The sequence below is a fragment of the Podarcis vaucheri genome, assembly GCF_965113315.1.
Source record: "Podarcis vaucheri genome assembly, chromosome: 13".
Lineage (NCBI taxonomy): Eukaryota > Metazoa > Chordata > Lepidosauria > Squamata > Lacertidae > Podarcis > Podarcis vaucheri.
Genome location: NC_138751.1, coordinates 12,292,331 through 12,312,431, shown reverse-complemented (window position 1 = coordinate 12,312,431; position 20,101 = coordinate 12,292,331). Strand labels below are relative to the sequence as shown.

Here is a 20,101-nt window from a genome sequence, read left to right as displayed (position 1 = left end):
AAACAAGGCCAGTTGAGTGTAAGGGCAAAGATTCTTAAATGACTCAAAGTGTGAGTTCCTTTTTTAAATATTTCATACACACCCACACCGACCCACCCACCCAAAAAAGACAGCAAATAGGAAAGGGCAACTTTTAACTGTGCTGTAACCCTACCCTCTTCAGTCTGATCAGCATGCATAATCCTCTCAGTGATATATGATGCTCTTTGTTGACACCAGCAATTTCTTGATCATAGGAGGGGTTTTTTAAAAAAAAATAAATGTTATATCTTCTTTTTCTGTGAATAGGCTGTGCCCCTTGCATTGTGCAATGCCCCTTGCCACCCAGGTTCCAGCAGAAAAAAGAAGGAGGGAGAACCATTTTGTTGCTATGACTGTGCTCAATGTCCAGAAGGGAAGATTTCGAACAAGAGAGGTTGTACACATTATTCTGTAAAGCATATTAAGAGCAATCATATATACTGACATTAGAGGGTCTGTATCATTGTTTCAGCAAGATAGATAGCACCCAAGAAATGTCTCAAGCTTCATGGGTAACTGGGTGAAAGAAATAAACACGATACTTCTACAAGAATTACAGTTATGCTAAAGAACACATGACATTACCTCCAATTCCCTGGAGACTAGTCTTTCTTTTAAGGAAAAACCTACCAAAACATAGAATTATAAGTGGCCCAACTTAAATTCTGGGGTGTGTAAGATGCTTTTGCACTTGTGCAATCCTCAGTTGAAGAGAAACATAGCAGAACTAAATGGTGATGTGCAGGGATATGCATAATCTCTAATAAAGAAGTCTCCTTAGTGGACTTCAGTATTGTTTATCTCTGAGACACTGAAATACATTTCTATTTTATTTTATTAAAACAAGACATGGATGATTGTTTCCACTGTCCAGAAGATCAATATCCTAACAAAGAAAGAAACCAGTGTCTTCCCAAGGACCTAAACTTCCTGTCTTATGATGAACCTTTGGGCATCAGCTTGACTGCATTGGCTCTGGCTTTTTCTGTAGTCACTGCTTTTGTCCTTGGACTCTTCATCAAGCACTGGAAGACTCCAATTGTCAAAGCCAACAACCGGAACCTCACCTACACCCTGCTCGTCTCCCTCTTGCTCTGCTTCCTCTGCTCCTTGCTATTCATTGGCCAGCCTCAGATCCCAACCTGCTATTTACGACAAACTGCTTTTGGTATCATCTTCTCAGTGGCTGTTTCTTCTGTCTTGGCAAAAACCCTCACTGTTGTTTTGGCTTTTATGGCAACTAAACCAGGCTCCAAGATGAGGAAGTGGTTGGGGAAAAGATTTTCCACCTCTATTATTCTCTTTTGCTCATTTATCCAAGCAAGTATTTGCATGCTATGGCTGGGTACTGAGCCTCCATTCCCAGATCTTGACATGCACTCTCTGCCTGAGTATATCATAGTCGAATGCAATGAGGGCTCACCCAATATGTTCTACTATATTCTTGGTTACATGGGATTTCTGGCTCTTGTTAGCTTCGTTGTCGCTTTCTTTGCTCGGAAGCTTCCGGACACTTTTAATGAAGCCAAATTTATCACTTTTAGCATGCTGGTGTTTTGCAGTGTGTGGCTTTCATTTGTTCCAACTTATTTAAGCACCAAAGGGAAGTATATGGTGGCTGTGGAGATCTTCTCTATCTTGGCCTCTAGTGCTGGAATACTTGGTTGCATTTTCTCCCCTAAATGTTACATAATTATCCTGAGGCCAGACCTGAACAGTAAAGAGCAGCTAAAGAAGAGAAATAAGTAAAAATATTACAACTGAGATAATTATATTCAGGAGTAAACACAACTGTTTCTAATATGCTTTAGCCCCATTTATGTATACAGACTAAATATCTCAAATGTGCCCTATGATATTCTGAAACATGATGTTTACTTTGAATCAAATGTGGCATATTTAGGGATGCATCTTTGTCCCAATGAACTCCATTAAATAAAGTTATCATAGTTTGGTTGAATTACTTAATCAATGCTAAATGTTTAGTTTTCTATTTCGTGTTCAATCCTAAATATGTTTTACTCTGTACACTTGCTTTCAGGGCTGACATTTTTACAAACTTACAGTGGGTCTATTTTAGCTCTATGCCATATGGATCCCCCCCTTCTCTAGGTACCTTTGAAAGCAGAGGTTGGATGGCCACCAATAACATGTGAAAGAAGAAAGGCGCAACATAGCAAACACACACAGACATACACTGTGAAGTTTGGTGAACAGATTAAAAGGGAAAGTCATGTTCACATTGTCACTCCAAAAGGTCAAAATAAAGCCCAGCTCCCAATAAATTTGTTTTCTTGATTATTATTTATTGCATTCTCTCTTATGTAAGTTTTATCATTGAGATAGTTTGACAGCTTTTTCTTAACTAATTGTTATAGTAAGAGGATCTTTATTTTTCCTTTTTTGGGTATTGCACTGTTTTGTTTTCATTAGCCGTGTTTTAATCAGCTACAAATCAGTATTAACGACTTCAGAATAAAGGAGAGTTATTGTAGGATTTCTTGGAAGATTGTAGCGTGTGCTTGTTTATATAATTATTTAGTACTTCTGTCCAGAAAAGTGTTTCTTTTTCACAACTCCAAAAGATATGTATTAAATCTGTGCTAGTTCTGCAGCTGTTCATGTTTTGGCCGTAAACTTTACTAATTCTGTGTGGAATTTAGTATCATTGGAAAATTGCCTTAAGATAATTCTCATTCATATACATTAATATATGTTTTTGGAATATTTTAAATGTCCATGTCCATTCTGCTTTGAGGATTGTTAACCCAATATTTGCTAAGTCCCATTCCTATTTCCTTTTATATGGAGTACGGAGAGATTGTTTGGTATATATTTAGAGTACTAAATATAGCTTTGTTGTTATTTTGGTTTTATTATTTTGCTCAAGAAGAATTTCAAATGAGGTTATTTGACATGGTAACCCCCCAAAATTCTCATTCTTACATTTAAAGCCCATAAAATCTTGGACCAAGCTATTGAAATATTGCCTTGCCATATACAGCTCTAACTGATCGTGAAGTTCATTGATAGAGGCTCTGCTCCAATTTCCGTCACCAAATAAATTATATGTAAAATGGCTGGCTGGCTACTAGATATTTTGGTGGTGGCTTCTCAGTTCTAGAACAACCTTTAAGAGGGCCTTGTCAGATGCTATCCTCATGGCTTTTGCAAGACTTGGCTGCACTCCACTCACAATCCAAGGACCCACAGCAGGCCTTCCAAACTTTGCCAACCTTGTCAGTTGCCTTCCAAACTTTTCTAACCTTGTCAGTTGTCCACTCTGTGAAACTCATCTCAAACTCATCTCATTGATTCCAGTTACAGATAGGTAGCCGTGTTGGTCTGCCATAGTCAAAATAAAAAAAATCCTTCCAGTAGCACCTTAAAGACCAACTAAGTTAGTTCTTGGTATACCAAGAACTAACTTAGTTGGTCTTTAAGATGCTACTGGAAGGAATTTTTTCATCTCATTGAGTAGCAACATAGAGTTTCCAGCCTTTCCTGATCAGATCTGAACTCCAACCCTTCTGTGACCATGCTGGCCAATATGATCACCACCTATCCGATTTGGACCATATCTGACTTGGAGCCTACTGCAGCCTATCAGAAAACTAGGACCCAAGCCTAATACATAGGATTCATCCACACCTTCATTTGCCCCACCAATTTTCCCCATGAAAACCCATGGTTTAGAGTTGTATTGGAAGAAACAGCACTTGTTCCGATTTAGGTCTAAAGAGTGGGTTTTCAAGATGAGGTGGCTTACCTAATTTAGAGAGCAAGGGTTTCTCTGTGGGGGAGTGTCTATTTTATTACCTTGGGGGGGGGATCCTTGTCAGATGCTACCATCATTACTATAGTCACCTTGCACCAAAACTGAGACTGAAACGTGTATACTGCAATCAGTACCTGGCAAGTATTTTTTTAAAAATATATATTTTAAAAAGATGTTTCAAATCAATCAATCAATCAGTCAATCAATCAATGTTTATCTCTGAGACACTGAAATACATCTCTATTTTATTTTATTAAGACAAGACAAAAGATGTTTCAAACAAACAAACAAACAATTTTTTTTATAAAAAAAATCTGAGCCACAAAAGCAGGGCAAACCCACCCTACCCAATTTCCTATAGATTTCTTCCACTCCTCTTGCCCAGGCATCAAAAACCTATGCTATTTCCAGGGGGAACAAATGGTACTGCAATAACAGTGGAAGTTACAATTGTTCTAACATTGTGAAACTAATTAAGAACTGGAATGGTCTATATTTATTTTGCAGTCCTGCAACAGCTGGTGCCTTTCTGAATGCAATACTTTGGGGAGATGCTTGTTCATCCTGTATAATTATCTAAGATCCCAATTATTCACTGCCCTTACTACAACAGGCCATATTATTCTTTTAAATATGTATATATAATAGCCCTCAAACTAGTCAGAAAGGGGGGAGAGTTCATACAGTACTGCGTCGCCCTTTGTGGGGACCTTTCCCCCCTTTAAGTTTAGAGGGCAGGTAGCAGATCAGTTTATGAAAAGGCTTTAGATTCAATGAGACCATGCTTTTGTAACCAGGTTGGTGACAGATGAGAATGATCAAGAAAGGAACCGGGAGTTCTTTGTCAAAGGAAGACCATTTTTCCTTCTGGATGACAGGGTATTTCTTGTCCTTACAACTCCTGGTGTTGCTGCTGTTGCCTCAGACTGATTGCAATATCTATCCAGCTTTGTGTACCATGAATGATCCCCTCCGGGTGAGATACCAGTATTATCAGCCAGGGAGCTTTATCATTGGTGGGATCACTTCCCAGATCTTCTCATTTTCAGAGGGTGCAGACTTCGAAACACAGCCAAAACCAAAGTATGATGTTGAACCTGTGTAAGGAAGCCATTGTCTTGTTTTCCATTGCACACATTTGACTGTTTTGTGAACCTGTATGTATAATGCAGCTATAGTGACTAATAGTGATTGGCTGCCTCATTCTCCTTCGATAAATTATATAAAAAGGTCCTATTAGCAATGATTTGTTTTTTTAAAAAAAAAATAACCACTTGGGTTTCTATACTGGAGGGAATGGTGTTCATTTTTTTGTGGTGGGGATGCCCATGTAGTTTCCTTGTTAGACTTGATTCTATAATTTATCTCACACCACATACTTCTAGAATTTAAACCCAACCCTATGACTATGTATTTAGCTTTCCCCTCTCTGGCCCAGTGCATACACCCCAATTATCATTGCTGTCAGACAGGATCAAAACAGCAAATAAGTTCCAATGACTATAATGGTTAGACTGACTGGCGAGAACTGTGAAGAACTTCTTGTTTAGTATTGCATTAGTTGTAGTGAGACTAAGAGATCAAATGATGATTATTAGCTTAGCTATTAAAAAGCAGGCCGTTATGTGAATCTTCAGTGGTTATATTATAAGAGAGAGAGAGAGAGAGAGAGAGAGAGAGAGAGAGAGAGAGAGTGAGTATTTATAAGGAAAGCATTTAGAAAGGTGTCCATGCAATATTCTGGAAATTTCAAAAAAGTATTGCCTTCACCAAAGGCTTCTGGACAAATTAATTAGTCATGGGATAATAAGACATTAACTGGTTGACAAACTGAAAACAGAGAGTAGGAAGAAGAAATGGACACCAGAGTGGTGATCTTCCAAAGATCTGTATTGGGAACAATGCTTTTTAACTTCTTCACAAATGACATATTTTGAGGTTAAGCAATGAGATGGGTGGTAAAAAATAAAAAGGGATTGTGAGGAGTTGAGAAAGGATATTTCCCCAAAATTGAATTGGCATTAAAATGACAAATGTAGCTCACTGTCACTCTGGAGCAAATTATCTATCTATGAACACACACAGAGAGATGAGATCTGATATGACAGTGACTGACAATGTCATGATTCAATTAAAATGTCGGCCCTCTGTGTGACAGTTTTGAAAAGGCTTTATTAAATATTATGGATTCAGAAATACCATAATGCCTTTGTACACTCTACCTTTGTTCATTTGGGATGGCCTGCAGTTCTGGGAGCCAAATCATGAAAAGGATATTGTAGAGTTATAAAAAAACACACAGAAAAGAGCAACCTCAATCATAGGACTGAAGCAATTCCATTATAAGTAAAAGGTTGTAACTTTTGAAACCTTTTACTTTAGAAAGAAAATGTTGAGGAAGGCAAGGGCATTACAGAGGTTTCTAAAATTATTCATGGTTTGGATCAAATGAGGAGACATTTCTTTTCCTCCCTGTCTCATAATTTTAGAAATGAGGCTCATCCAAGCAGAATGGTTAGATATTCTGGGCAGACAATATACAACCACCACTTACCCAAACATAAACTATGGAACTAACTATCACAATATGTAGAGATGGCCACCAACAAAAATGTTCTCAAAAGGCTATTGAAACCTACTAGTCTATGATGACCTGGGATTTCTTTTCAGCTGGAATTCACAGGAACTCAGTTCTGTCACCTCTTAGCTGGATGTCACTGCCATTATAAGAGAACAATGGAGGTATTTATAGCGAGTCCCAGCACCTCTTTTTCTAGAAAAATAGCAGCAATGATTACTAGGTGTTACACCCAGGTTTAGAGCCAGCACACAGCTGAATAATAATCTGCTGGGAAAGAGGCAGTGGGTAAGGGCTATTGCTCACATGTTTTCTGGGTTCCCATGGATATCTACTTAGACACTGTAGAAAAAAAGATACTGGATCAGATCGACCCAGCAGGGCTTTGCTGATGTTGAGATGATGTAGGTACAGAAGGCAATGCTGAAAGCTGCTCCTACAAAAGCAGTCAAGTATAGAAAGGTGATATCGAGACAAAATGCCAGTTAATGCATTATGAGTCTAGTTTTTTTCTTCTTCTCTACTATAGTGTGATGGTGAAAAAATATCAGCATGCCTTGTCCTTGGCGTATGCTGTAAAAGAGATCAATGAGAACTGCATGATCTTACCGAACATCACTTTGGGGTTCCATATCTATGACAGTCACTTTGATGCCCAGATAACTTACCAGAACACTTTGAATCTTCTCTTTAATCAGAAGAGGATTGTTCTCAACTACAACTGTGATATGCAGAAAAATCTAATTGCTGTCATTGGAGGCCTTGACTCCGAAACCTCCTTCCACATAGCTACTGTCTTAGGCCTCTACAAGATTCCACAGGTAGGATGACATAGGAAAAGTCCCAGATTTAATTCCCGGCATCTCCATGTAGGCCTAGGAGAGAACTCTGTCTAAAATCCTTGAGAAACATTGCCAGTCAGTATAGTTAATTCTGAGCTAGATGGCCTAAGAAAGACAGACCAAGCATAGGGTAGGAAAGAAGCACCAAAAAGAAAATGCATACACTGATGCACAATACTAAATTAATGCTGAATTGTGTTAGTATGTTAATAGAGGAATTATAAATAAGTAAATAAAACTCCTGTATTCTTATATACTATATTGGAAGGCATCGGATTAATATTAAAGGAAAGAAGGCTTTACAAATGAAGGTGGCAGAACTCTCTTTTAAAATCGTCTCTCCGACCCAGCGACATAGACTCTCCCTTCAGGATAGGCAGCCTTGTCATGTCTCAAGTATGATAGAATCTCCCATTGTTGGCCCTATCAGATATTGTTTTAGGACAGTCCAGCTGGTTCACTTGCATTGAGTGCTGTTGCCACACAGGTTGCTGCAACAAGGATGTAGAACGGAGGGCAAGAGGTGGAGGGCACCAAATTTTAGCATCGGACAGTGTGCCGCTGATATTTCACAGCAATAACAACAGCAGCAACAACAACAATAATTTTATTATTGAAACTCCATCCACCTGACCGAGTTGCCCCAGCCACTCTGGGTGGCATCCAACATAATAAAAACACAGCAACTGTCCAACATTAAAAACTTCCTGATACAGGGCTGCCATTGGCTCTGTCTGCAAGGAGTAAAATAGAAAATATCCCCCAGTTATCACATTTTGCATTTACTTATCTGGACTAGGAAGGCATTAATTACTGATCACCCTCCCTGTCCATGCTTACCTGCAAGTGTAACAACAAAGAATACCAAATTGATTGGTTGATTCTCATCTACCTTCACCTAAATCTTTAAGGATTAAAAGATGGGGCTGTTTGAAATTTGCTATTCATTTTATAAATGATCCTTGTATTTTGCAAATAAGTTTGGACTCTTCACTTTTTGAAAATATTCAATACATTATTGAATAAGCGGGAAAATCCTGCAAACTCCTAGCATCATCTAACATCAGAACTTCCAACAACAACGAGAACAGAGGAAGGAAGGAAGGAAGGAAGGAAGGAAGGAAGGAAGGAAGGAAGGAAGGAAGGAAGGAAGGAAGGAAGATTTGAGGGGTAGATGTTCTGAGATGTTGTGAGAAGTTAAAAGTGGTGAGAGATCCCACATGCATAAGAACATAAGAAGAGCCTGCTAGGTCAGGCCAGTGGTCTGTCAGTTCCAAAATCCTCTTTTCACAGCAGCCAAACAGATGCCTATGGGCAAACTAAAATACCAATGGGCAAACAAGGTGCCTAAGGTTTTAGCATGGACAATTTTGAGCAGCAAATATGAAAGAAACTATTACTATTATAATTAAGTGAACATTTCCCCCAATGGAAACAAACATTATTTTCCTTGCTTAGGTCACCTATTGTTTATATGCACCAGGTGTAAGTGATGTAACTCAGCGCTCTCCGTTATATCGCATGGTTCCAAATGAAGAGCATCAGTACACCGGAATTGTCAAGCTGCTGCTCTATTTTCAGTGGAAGTGGGTTGGGATCCTGGCCATGGGTGATGATAAAGGAGAAAAATTCATCCAGACCATGGACCACATCTTTTCCCGGAATGGTATCTGTACAGCCTTCGCTAAAAGGATGCCAAAACAGAGCAACATTTTAGGTGTGATTAACTTTTACGACATTTATATGGATATAATAGCTTCACTAAATGAGACAAGCGTCAATGTCTGTGTTGCAAGTGCTGATCCTCACATGATGTTGATTTTGCAAGTAGTGCTCAATCTAATTGAAAAGGATATTAAGATCCCCATAAGCAAGGTGTGGGTCATGACAGCCCATTGGGACTTTTCATTGGAGCCATTTTTCCACAATCTGGATGTAAAGATTTTCCACGGTGCCTTGTCTTTTGCCATTCATTCTACTGAGGTGAAGGGGTTCAAAGATTTCCTTCAGATCCGGAATCCCTCCATCTCTGATGAAGATGGCTTTATCAGGGCCTTCTGGGAACAAGCATTCAGCTGTTCATTAACTGCAGATACTGACATGGGTAATGGATGCTGCACAGGAAAGGAGATGCTGGAGAGACTTCCTGGACCTTTTTTCGAAATGAGTATGACCAGCCAAAGTTATAGCATTTACAATGCTGTATACACTGTTGCACATGCATTGAATGCCTTATATGCATCTAGAAACAGATACAGAACCATTGCGGATAGAGACCTTCTGGAGATTTCAAAGACAAGTCTTTTAAAGGTGATGTACCATATATTACTGCCTATTTATATTTTTAGGAACTGACTATGAAATTGACAATATTTGTTTGTTTGTTTATATGGGACCATCAATGTACATTTAGTTTTATGATATGCAATTGTTGTTGTTATTATTATTATTATTATTATTATTATTATTATTATTATTATTATTATTAATTTATTTATACCCCAGCCACTCTGGGTGGCTTCCAACAAAAGATAAAAAATACATTAAAACATCAGTCATTAAAAACTTCCCTAAACAGGGCTGCCTTCAGATGTCTTCTAAACGTCACATAGATTTTAATTTCTTTGACATCTGATGGGAAGGTGTTCCACAGGGTGGGTGCCACTACCAAGAAGGTCCTTTGCCTGGTTCCCTGTAACTTTGCTTCTTGCACTGAGGGAAGTGCCAGAAGGCCCTCGGCGCTGAACCTCAGTGTCCAGGTTGGATGATGGGCGTGGAAATGATCCTTCAGGTATACTGGGCCGAAGACTAAAGCCAGAAGACTAAAGACTTTAACCAGAAGACTAAAGGCCAATTTCTTAGATTGTTTGGAATGTACTTCCTGATAAGATGGTTTCTGCAGCTGCCCCTCCAAGAAGAGTGCAGTGATCAATTGAGTTTATAAGGCATGGGTAGGCAAGCCCATGCCTTATATGCTCAGGAGCTGGATCCGGCCCAGTTGCCTTCTAAATCCAGCCCGCGGACGGTCCAGGAATCAGTGTCTTTTTACATTAGAATTTGTGCTTTTATTTAAAATGCATCTCTCGGTTATTTGTGGGGCATATGAATTCATTCATGGTTGTTGTTCTTTCAAAATATAGTTCTGCCCCCACAAGGTCTGAGGGACAGTGGACCGCCCCCCTGCTGAAAAAGTTTGCTGACCCCTGATATAAGGGGTAAGAAAAAAATTTCAGGTATCATAGTCCCAAGCTGTGTAGGGTTTTATACGCCAAAACCAGGACTTTGAATTTAGCCCAGAAGCTAATTGGCAGCCCATGCAATTCTTCAAAAAGTGGGGTAATATACAGTATAGGCATACTCTGTCCCAGTGTATGGGATATTTTGCACCAGCTACAGCTTCCAAACCAATCTCAAGGGCAGTGCCACACAGAGCACATTGCATATAAAGCACATTCACACTTCAAAAATCTGACTTAAACATCTTTTACTCTAGCTTCATGCTTTTCTTAGGAGCATCTCATTCAACAACAGTGCTGGTGACAAAGTGTCCTTTGATGAGAAGGGTGAATTGTTAGTTGGATTTGATATTATCAATTGGGTCACTTTCCCAAACAAATCTTTCCTAAAAGTGAAAGTAGGAAGAATGGAGCCTCAAGAACCACTGGACGGACAGATCTCCATCAATGAGACAATGATTACATGGCACAACCAATTGAACCAGGTAGGGTCAGACTGGATAGTCTAGGGTACAAAGTTGATCAGTTAATCCTACTCTTGAAAGACATTTGTGAAAAGCTGCAATAGAACTAAAACGTATGAATGAATAAGGGAGTAAATACTAAATATTGTTTGACCTTCCCCACCCCTTTTGTAAAATCAATTTTAGGTAGCACCTGTTTTTCCTAGAAAAAGTTGCTGGCACTCAAAAGTGGCTCCTACCCTGACCATCGTGAGTGCCACCATCTAGGGTACCAGAACGCATACGACCAGCAGCAGTGCACAGCGCACAATGGGGGAAGTGCATCACATGCTGTACCTTACATTCTCAGGCTCCTTGGGGGGCAAGATTTGTGTGCTCAAGCCAGCACACAAATTCCTCCGTGTGTGTGTGTGTGTGTGTGTGTGTGTGTGTGAGTGAGGCAGCGACCAGACCCCAGCAGGCCTTTGCTCATGGCACAGCTCCCTACGCAGCTGAGCACTGATTGTGCCAATACTGTGTACTGGTGAGTACCACCAGAAAAAAGGATTGGTTTTATGGGGGAAGATAAATTGGAATGAGGACAAAGGATCATTTTCTGTGTGAAAGTCCCAAATCAGATATTACTTAGGGAATGCAAACCTAATTCCGTATGAGATCAATGTTTCTTTTTATTATTCTTAACATTTTTGTTCCATTTTTTAAAAAAACAACAACAACCACAAAGCTATTTCATTCTGTTTTGTAGCAGTTCACTAACACACACCCACATACACAGCACTGAAAAATGAATGTGCCATTCTCTGTCAGTGCTTAAAACATTCCTCCTTTCCCGAGTTAGTATCAATAGCAGCCTGAATACAACCTCCCTGTGAAGCATATGATCTTTTGTTACAATTTAGCAACCTGTTCATGACAATATGAAATTGCACAAATGCTATACAGTGGTGCCTCGCAAGACGAAAATAATCCGTTCTGTGAGTCTCTTCGTCTAGCGGTTTTTTCGTCTTGCGAAGCAAGCCCATTGACGGATTAGCGGATTAGCGCTATTAGCGCTTTTAGCGGCTTTTAGCAGCTTTTAGCGGCTTATCGGCTTAGCGGATAAGCAGATAAGTGGCTTAGCGGCTTAGAAAAAGGGGGGAAAGGAAATAAAACCCCACAGGAACTCACAAGACATTTTCGTCTTGCGAAGCAAGCCCATAGGAGATTCGTTTTGCGAAGCACCTCCAAAACGGAAAACTCTTTCGTCTAGCGAGTTTTCCATCTTGCGAAGCATTCGTCTTGCGGGGCACCACTGTATCTTCTTTCTGTAATGGTTTTACTCACCAAGGCTTCTCTTCCCCAGTGTGATCCCAGCCTACCAGGTATTAAACGGTGCACATGCTGGCATTACAACTCTACCAAGTTCTGTAAGAGGACAATGGGTTAATTTAAAGGGTGGTCATATGAGGAAACCTCAACGTATTTAGAGTGAGGGAAAAGATTCCTGAATGACTCAAAACATAGATCCTATCTTTTCAGCAATTCATTCAGCATGACCCCACCAAAAAAAAAAAAAACACAAAAAACACCCGGCTAAAAGGAAGTGGTATCTTCTAAGAGTGCTGACCCCTCACCCTTTCGTGTTAGCTCTGGTTGAATAAACATACAAAACCCTATCAGAGGCACATGACGCTCTTTGTTAAATTCAGCAACCTCACTGTTATGAGAGATTTTATAAATGTTATCTCTTCTCTTTTATGAACAGGCTATCCCCCTTGCCTTGTGTAATGACTACTGCTATCCAGGTTTCAGCAGAAAAAAGAAGGAGGGCAAGCCATTTTGTTGCTATGAGTGTCTTCCATGTCCAGAGGGGAAGATTTCAAATGCAAAGGGTAAGGAGACATTATTTTCTAAAGGATGTTCAGAACCATTTTGTATCTCATAGGGTTATGCCACAAAATAATAATAAATACTTCCATTTTTTAAAAAAAACACACAAAAAAACTTTGCTGATCCATTATGAGCAATTGCATTTGAAAATGACCAAAGGAGAGAAACTTTGCTGAAATTCTCATCTGCAAGGTTTATTCACATTCCATTTGTGATGGCCGAAGAGTGTTCGTGAGTGTATTTTATTTCATTTTGCCAGTAATCTAACCAGTTGACTGCAGTCTGCAGGCTTCCCACATGCCTATGCTTCAATAAGGGGGGGGGGAATGACATGGGGCTTTTTCAGATCAGGAAGCAAGGGAAGCTGGGAGGCCTATAGAGTGCTGGATAAAACTTTCATTGAGAGACAGAAAAACCACACACACACACACACACACACACACACACACCCCACCCTAGGCCACCCTACAACAATCACCATCAGGAATATTAGATATAAATTTGCACAGCCCACCCAATCCACCCTGAGGCTCCCACTCTTTCCTATCAAGTGCCAACTAAGAGACCACCTGCTCCACTTTGCATCCTCTGGTCAAATAGTTCGGGGGGGGGGATGCTAAATAAGAGGGTTTTTCATTTTCCCCTAAACCTGGATAAGCATATGGCCAGGAAGCAGGGGCAAGAAGGAGATGTATCTTCTAACCCCTTCTAATTGAAATTAGGGGGGTTAATTTTTCATGGTGCTGCTTTACGAGGGTCTTTCCTGCATTTGAAACAAATGCACTTCTGGGCTAAGCATTTCCTCATACTAGCCACACATTACTAGCTAGTAATCTGCCAGCATGGTAGATAATCAACAATAACATCAGTCCATGATATATCTCTATTATACTTCGGTAATACAGTATAATATGGAAGAGTTGATTAAAATACTATTACTTTTTCTTTTATTTTTAAAGATATGGATGATTGTTTTGAATGCCAAGAACATAAATATCCTAATAAAGAGAGAAACGAGTGCCTTCTGAAATATCTGAACTTTTTGTCTTATGATGAACCTTTGGGCATCACTTTGACTGTTTTGGCTCTGTCACTATCTTCAACGACAGTGTTGGTGTTTGGAATCTTTGTCAAGCAGCGGAAGACTCCCATTGTCAAAGCCAACAACCAGAACCTCACCTACACTCTGCTCATCTCCCTCCTGCTCTGCTTCCTCTGCTCCTTGCTATTCATTGGCAAGCCTCAGACACTAACTTGTCAGTTACGACAAACTGCTTTCGGTATCATCTTTTCAGTGGCTGTTTCTTCTGTTTTGGCAAAAACCCTCACTGTGGTTTTGGCTTTCATGGCTACCAAGCCAGGATCCAAAATAAGGAAATGGGTGGGGAAAAGATTCTCAAACTCTATTATTTTCAGCTGTTCAGTTATCCAAGTAGGTATTTGCATACTATGGCTATGTACAGACCCTCCCTTTCCAGATTTAGACATGCATTCTCTTCCTGAAGAAATTGTAGTGGAATGCAATGAAGGATCAGCCCACATGTTCTACTATATTCTTGGTTACATGGGATTGCTGGCTCTTGTCAGCTTTGTTGTGGCTTTCTTTGCTCGGAGACTGCCAGACACTTTTAATGAAGCCAAATTCATCACTTTCAGCATGCTGGTGTTTAGCAGTGTGTGGCTTTCTTTTGTTCCAACGTTTCTGAGCACCAAAGGAAAATACATGGTGGCTGTGGAGATCTTCTCTATCTTGGCCTCCAGCGCAGGGATACTGGGTTGTATTTTCTCCCCTAAATGCTATATAATTGTCCTCAGACCTGAACTGAACAGTAAAGAGCAGCTAAAAAAGAGAAATAACTAAAAATCAAACAACTGAAATCATGATACTCGGAAGTAAATCCAGTTGACTGAAATACGCTTTATTTCCATTTAATTTTGCTGAGCAAATAGCTGGAATATGTCCAATGAGAGTCTGAAGATAGGATATAGACCATAAATCAGAGGTGGCATATTTACGAATACATCTCTGGTCCCCCCCAAAATGCTATGATTTTCTCTACATAAAGATTCCTTGGTTTAAATGTTAAATGGATGTTGTCCATCAGTTATGTTTGCTTAAAAGGTTTCCAGTTCAAAGAAACATGTTCCCTCTACAATTGTTCCAGTGCCATCATTAAAACTAATTTACAGTTGATCCATGTGGACACTGTGCCATGTCATATATAGATTTTCGCTATTATTATTTATTAAATTTATATACACCCCTTCATCAAGAGACCACAGGGTGGTTTACAGAATAAAACACAAATTAAACAATTTTATAATAGTAAAGTGAGGGGAAGACAAAACTCATCCTGCTTTAAAAGGTCACAGAATCATTTACAGCCAAAGAGGAATGTTTTCATGTGGTGCCAAAATATATGCTGGGGAAATCATTCTGCAAACAAGGACCCACCACAGAAAAGGCCTGTTACCCTCCAAACCTCCCTTCTTCATATGCCTCCTCCTCCGTTACATATTTTTTGGTGCCAGGTTTTGATTCCAGATTGTTTTATTGATGTTTAATGTGCGGTAAACCGCTGTGGGCTAAAGCCTCAGCGCCTAGGGCTTGCCGATCGAAAGGTCGGCGGTTCGAATCCCCGCGGCGGGGTGCGCTCCCGCTGTTCGGTCCCAGCGCCTGCCCACCTAGCAGTTCGAAAGCACCCCCGGGGGCAAGTAGATAAATAGGTACCGCTTACCAGCGGGAAGGTAAACGGCGTTCCGTGTGCGGCTCTGGCTCGCCAGAGCAGCGATGTCACGCTGGCCACGTGACCCGGAAGTGTCCCCGGACAGTGCTGGCCCCCGGCCAATAAATGTGAGATGGGCGCACAAACCCCACAGTCTGTCAAGACTGGCCCGTTCGGGCAGGGGTACCTTTACCTTTACCTTTAAACCGCTTTGAGATTTTTCTTAAAAATATAAAGTGGTATAGAAATGAAAATAATAAACAAATAAACAAATAAAAACAGGCTGTTCCAGGCCTTGGGCTCATTAAACAATCTATGGCCTCCTAAGTAAAGGTACCCCTGCCCGTACGGGCCAGTCTTGACAGACTCTAGGGTTGTGCGCTCATCTCACTCTAGAGGCCGGGAGCCAGCGCTGTCCGCAGACACCTCCGGGTCACGTGGCCAGCGTGACAAAGCTGCATCTGGCGAGCCAGCGCAGCACACGGAACGCCGTTTACCTTCCCGCTATAAAGCGGTACCTATTTATCTACTTGCACCTAAGGGTGCTTTCGAACTGCTAGGTGGGCAGGAGCTGGGACCGAACGACGGGAGCTCACCCCGCTGTGGGGATTTGAACCGCCGACCATGAGATCGGCAAGTCCTAGGTGCTGAGGTTTTACCCACAGTGCCACCCGTGTCCCATAACAGAATGTCCTTCAAGCCTCCTAGACTGTCCAAATTTCAGTGGCACCCTTGGTGACAGCAAAATCCAGCACCCCCACCTCTCACCTTCTGTTGGACTTCATGGTTGTGGTGTCTTCTACAGTGCCCCAGAAGCTTCACACGCCAGTAGTTTGAGAAGAATATTACCAACAGATTATGCCACTGCATTAAGACTTACATTGGCTGCCAATGAGCTAATAAGGTAAGCTGAAGGTGCTGCTGCTGGCATAGGTTTAAAAAGCACTTTGCAGCTTGGGACAGGGTAAAAGGTCATTTCACTTATCCTTATCCTTATCCTTATTCTTAGCCTTCATAATATATCCCACCTTTTCCCCAGTTTGGGACTCTACAATAAAGTAGAACAAGCTAAAGACATAGAAAAGAGAACCATTAAAATGCAATTAAACCACAATAGAATTAAAATAAGATTAAAAGATCCTTTTGAAATTGACCCAGTACCTTTCCGAGCACAATTCGAAGTATTGATGCTGACCTTTAAAGCCCTAAATGGCCTCAGTCCTGTATACCTGAAGGAGCGTCTCCACCCCCATCATCCAGCCCGGACACTGAGGTCCAGCGCTGAGGGCCTTCTGGCAGTTCCCTCGCTGCGAGAAGTGAGGTTACAGGGAACCAGACAGAGGGCCTTCTCGGTAGTGGCACCTGCCCTTTGGAACGCCCTCCCAGCAGATGTCAAGGCAATAAACAACTATTTTACTTATAAAAGACAACTGTTTAGGGAAGTTTTTTTAATGTCTGATGCTGTATTGTTTTTAATATTTGGTTGGAAACTGGCCAGAGTGGCTGGGGAAACCCAGCCAGATGGGCGGGGTATAAATAATAAATTATTATTATTATAAATTGTTATTGTTGTTGTTGTTGTTGTTGTTGTTGTTATACATCGAACTAATTACTGCACTGTGCAGGAGAGGTCCTCCTGCATCAACCATCTCCTCAAGTGGTCCTTCCCTTTGAAATGAAGCTCTTACAAAATGGATCATCCAGGCCATGCTGCAAGCAAAGCATGTTCATTATGGTCCATCTGTGGGTGTTAGATTTTCTCTCTAGTTTTGTGGAACGTAGGCATTTACAGCGGTACCTCAGGTTAAGTACTTAATTTGTTCCGGAGGTCCTTACTTAACCTGAAACTGCTCTTAACCTAAAGCACCACTTTAGCTAAATGGGCCTCCTGCTGCTACCGTGCTCCCGGAGCACAATTTCTGTTCTCATCCTGAAGCAAAGTACTTAACCTGAAGCACTATTTCTGGGTTAGCGGAGCCTGTAATCTGAAGCGTATGTAACCTGAGGTACCACTGTATTGCCTGTCTCACAACAGAGGACAGAAGAGCTTTGTCAAGAGGAGTAAAACATTATTTGCTCAATGGTTCTATTACACATAATGCCAACTAGATTGCAATGCACCAGAGACTATGAACTCTAAAATTATCTCAAGGCACTGTGATTCAGCCTTCCTCTGGCAATAGCCACATAGCATTTTGGTGTCAACAAACATATGCCTGAGTGAAATTCAGAATGTTTATAAAGACTACCCAGTTCCAATGAGAACTGATCTACCACTTATACCAACAGCCTGAGCTGCTCATAGCAACAGATGCCAGTGGAGGTTGACAGTGGAGAATGATAATGAGTTTAGACTGAAGCAGGTGCTTTAATGTTAAGAAGAGTAGACTTTCATCTCAGGATATTAGAGGTACTCTTTTTGCTGCTACCCATCATGTTCCCTCTATTTTCAGTACACCCTGCTTTGCATTGTGTGACTGACCCCATCCATGTCCAACACCAATATTATCAGCCTGGGCACTTCATCATCGGTGGTATCACTTCACAGCTATTCTTACCCTCCTTCACTCCACTATACTTCAAGGAGAAGCCAAATGAAATGCTTGCTGATGAATATGCGTAAGAAGATTTTTCATTCTCTGGGTAAAAAAGTCCCAAGTCGGGAAAATACTAGATAACAGAAGCAATTTGCTTGTGGTGGCAGGTGCTCAATGAGACTTGTAAGATGGGAAACAGGGAGACCAACAGTAGGTGGAGTTGGAGTCAATAAGGAGAAGAAACACCCCTGGGCTGATTGTAAATAGAGATGGGGGAGTACTTTGATTTCATTCACAATTAAAAACAGCCTGCCTCTTTCACAATTGCTGGAACAATAGGGGAAGAGTCGGGCACGACTAAACGACTAAACAATAACAATAAAAGATCTATCCCTTCAAATTCACACTTTTCTGAATTCTGCAATGCAGTTTTCCATCTAAATAGCATGTACAGAAATGCAAATGATAGGGTAAAGTGGCACTATAAATACATACTGTTTCTTGTTACAGACAGCATACAAAACTGTTGCAAAATTTCATAAAATCATGAGTATATTAGGCAAAATTTACAATGAAAGTGATGAATTTTCATGCATAAGCGTCATGAACAGAAAAGGATGACAAGTGGCGAAATCCACAAACTAATCCCCATGGGTGCATTAGCAATTTTTTGAGCAAGTTTACTCTTTATATACAGTACTGAACATCATCTTCTTGCATTCTGTATATATTTGCTATGGTGATTCTGTGCATCACGGAGCAAATATTTAATGGAATTGAAACTCCCTTCTCTCCCATATGAAATAAATATACAGGTTTGATGATGGACAGTGTGGATTAGTTTGCAGACTATACACCAGTGAAAGCAGGAAAACCCATTATACGCATCATCTTTTTTCTCTTGCTTCAGTGCAGTGCCAAAGAACTACCAGCATGCCCTATCCTTAGTCTTTGCTGTGAAGGAAGTCAATGAGAATGCCAAGATTTTACTAAACATCACTCTGGGGTTCCAGATCTATGACAGCTACTTCAATGCAAGGATGACTTATCAGAATACTTTGAATCTTGTCTCTCGCCATGAGAAGACTGTTCCCAACTACAAGTGTGGTGCTGAGAAGAACCTGATAACTGTCATTGGGGGTCTTGACTCTGAAACGTCAATCTACATGGATTCCATCTTAAGCTGCTACAAGATTCCACAGGTAACATGATTCTAATAGGGTTGAAGCATTCACAACTGGGACATGTTTTATTATTGTATATTCCCAGGCTTTGGGTGTGAGTGAAGGGAGAAATGTGCGTGAAGGGAGAAAAGGATTTGTTACAAACGCAAAGCAGGTGACACTGATGCACTCGCTTTAGAGTGGGGAAGAGTCACCAGTTACAGCAAATAGGAAAATAGGTCACACACAAAAATATTTTGGCGTCACAGAAAAGCTTCTGATGAAAGCAGGGGGAGCATGATGTCAAACATTTTTTTCCCAGTTGTTTCAATTAATCTCATGGTGAAATTGTTTATATGGTTTATACTCCAATATAAGGTCCAGTGGAAAACAGGAGAACGAGTGTAATATAAAACTCTCTGAGTGTCTCTGGACCTAGTATCAGCTCTATGTAGAACTTCTCATCACACTTGGAAGGTTCAGAAGAGGTTCTTAAGAATACAATTATCAATTAGGATTGGAGCTAAACAGAACTTCTGTCTCTGCGGGGCTAATCGTATGACCTTGATCCCCTTCTCTCTCTCTCTCTCTCTCTCTCTCTCTCTCTCTCTCTCTCTCTCCTTTGTTCATGTCTAGATCACCTATTCTGCAGCACGGAGTGCAAAACAACATATTTCTTCCTTATACCAAATGACACCAAGTGAAGCAAATCAATACAATGGGATTGTTCAGCTTCTTGTGTATTTCCAATGGGTATGGGTTGGGATCTTTGTCACAGCTGACAATAAAGGAGAAATGTTTGTGAAGACACTGACACACCAATTTTCCTTGAGTGAAATCTGTGCAGCCAGCATTGAAAGATTGCCAAGTGCCAGTCATTTTTTCAA

The 20,101-nt window shown here is 40.7% G+C and overlaps 2 protein-coding genes across 2 annotated transcripts; both read left to right on the top strand.

The window, feature by feature from the left end:
* Positions 1–870: 870 nt before the first annotated feature.
* LOC309517429 (vomeronasal type-2 receptor 26-like) lies at positions 871–1,770 on the top strand (the record flags this gene model as incomplete). Its single annotated transcript, XM_082196665.1, has 1 exon — positions 871–1,770. One exon carries the CDS (start codon positions 871–873, stop codon positions 1,768–1,770), a length of 900 nt encoding a protein of 299 aa, XP_082052791.1.
* A 2,987-nt stretch (positions 1,771–4,757) lies between these two features.
* On the top strand, positions 4,758–19,262 carry LOC309517428 (vomeronasal type-2 receptor 26-like; the record flags this gene model as incomplete). Its single annotated transcript, XM_082196664.1, has 8 exons — positions 4,758–4,900; positions 6,907–7,198; positions 8,678–9,529; positions 10,713–10,940; positions 12,664–12,790; positions 13,748–14,617; positions 17,968–18,133; positions 18,962–19,262. 8 exons carry the CDS (start codon positions 4,758–4,760, stop codon positions 19,260–19,262), a joined length of 2,979 nt encoding a protein of 992 aa, XP_082052790.1.
* Between the last annotated feature and the right edge of the window lie 839 nt (positions 19,263–20,101).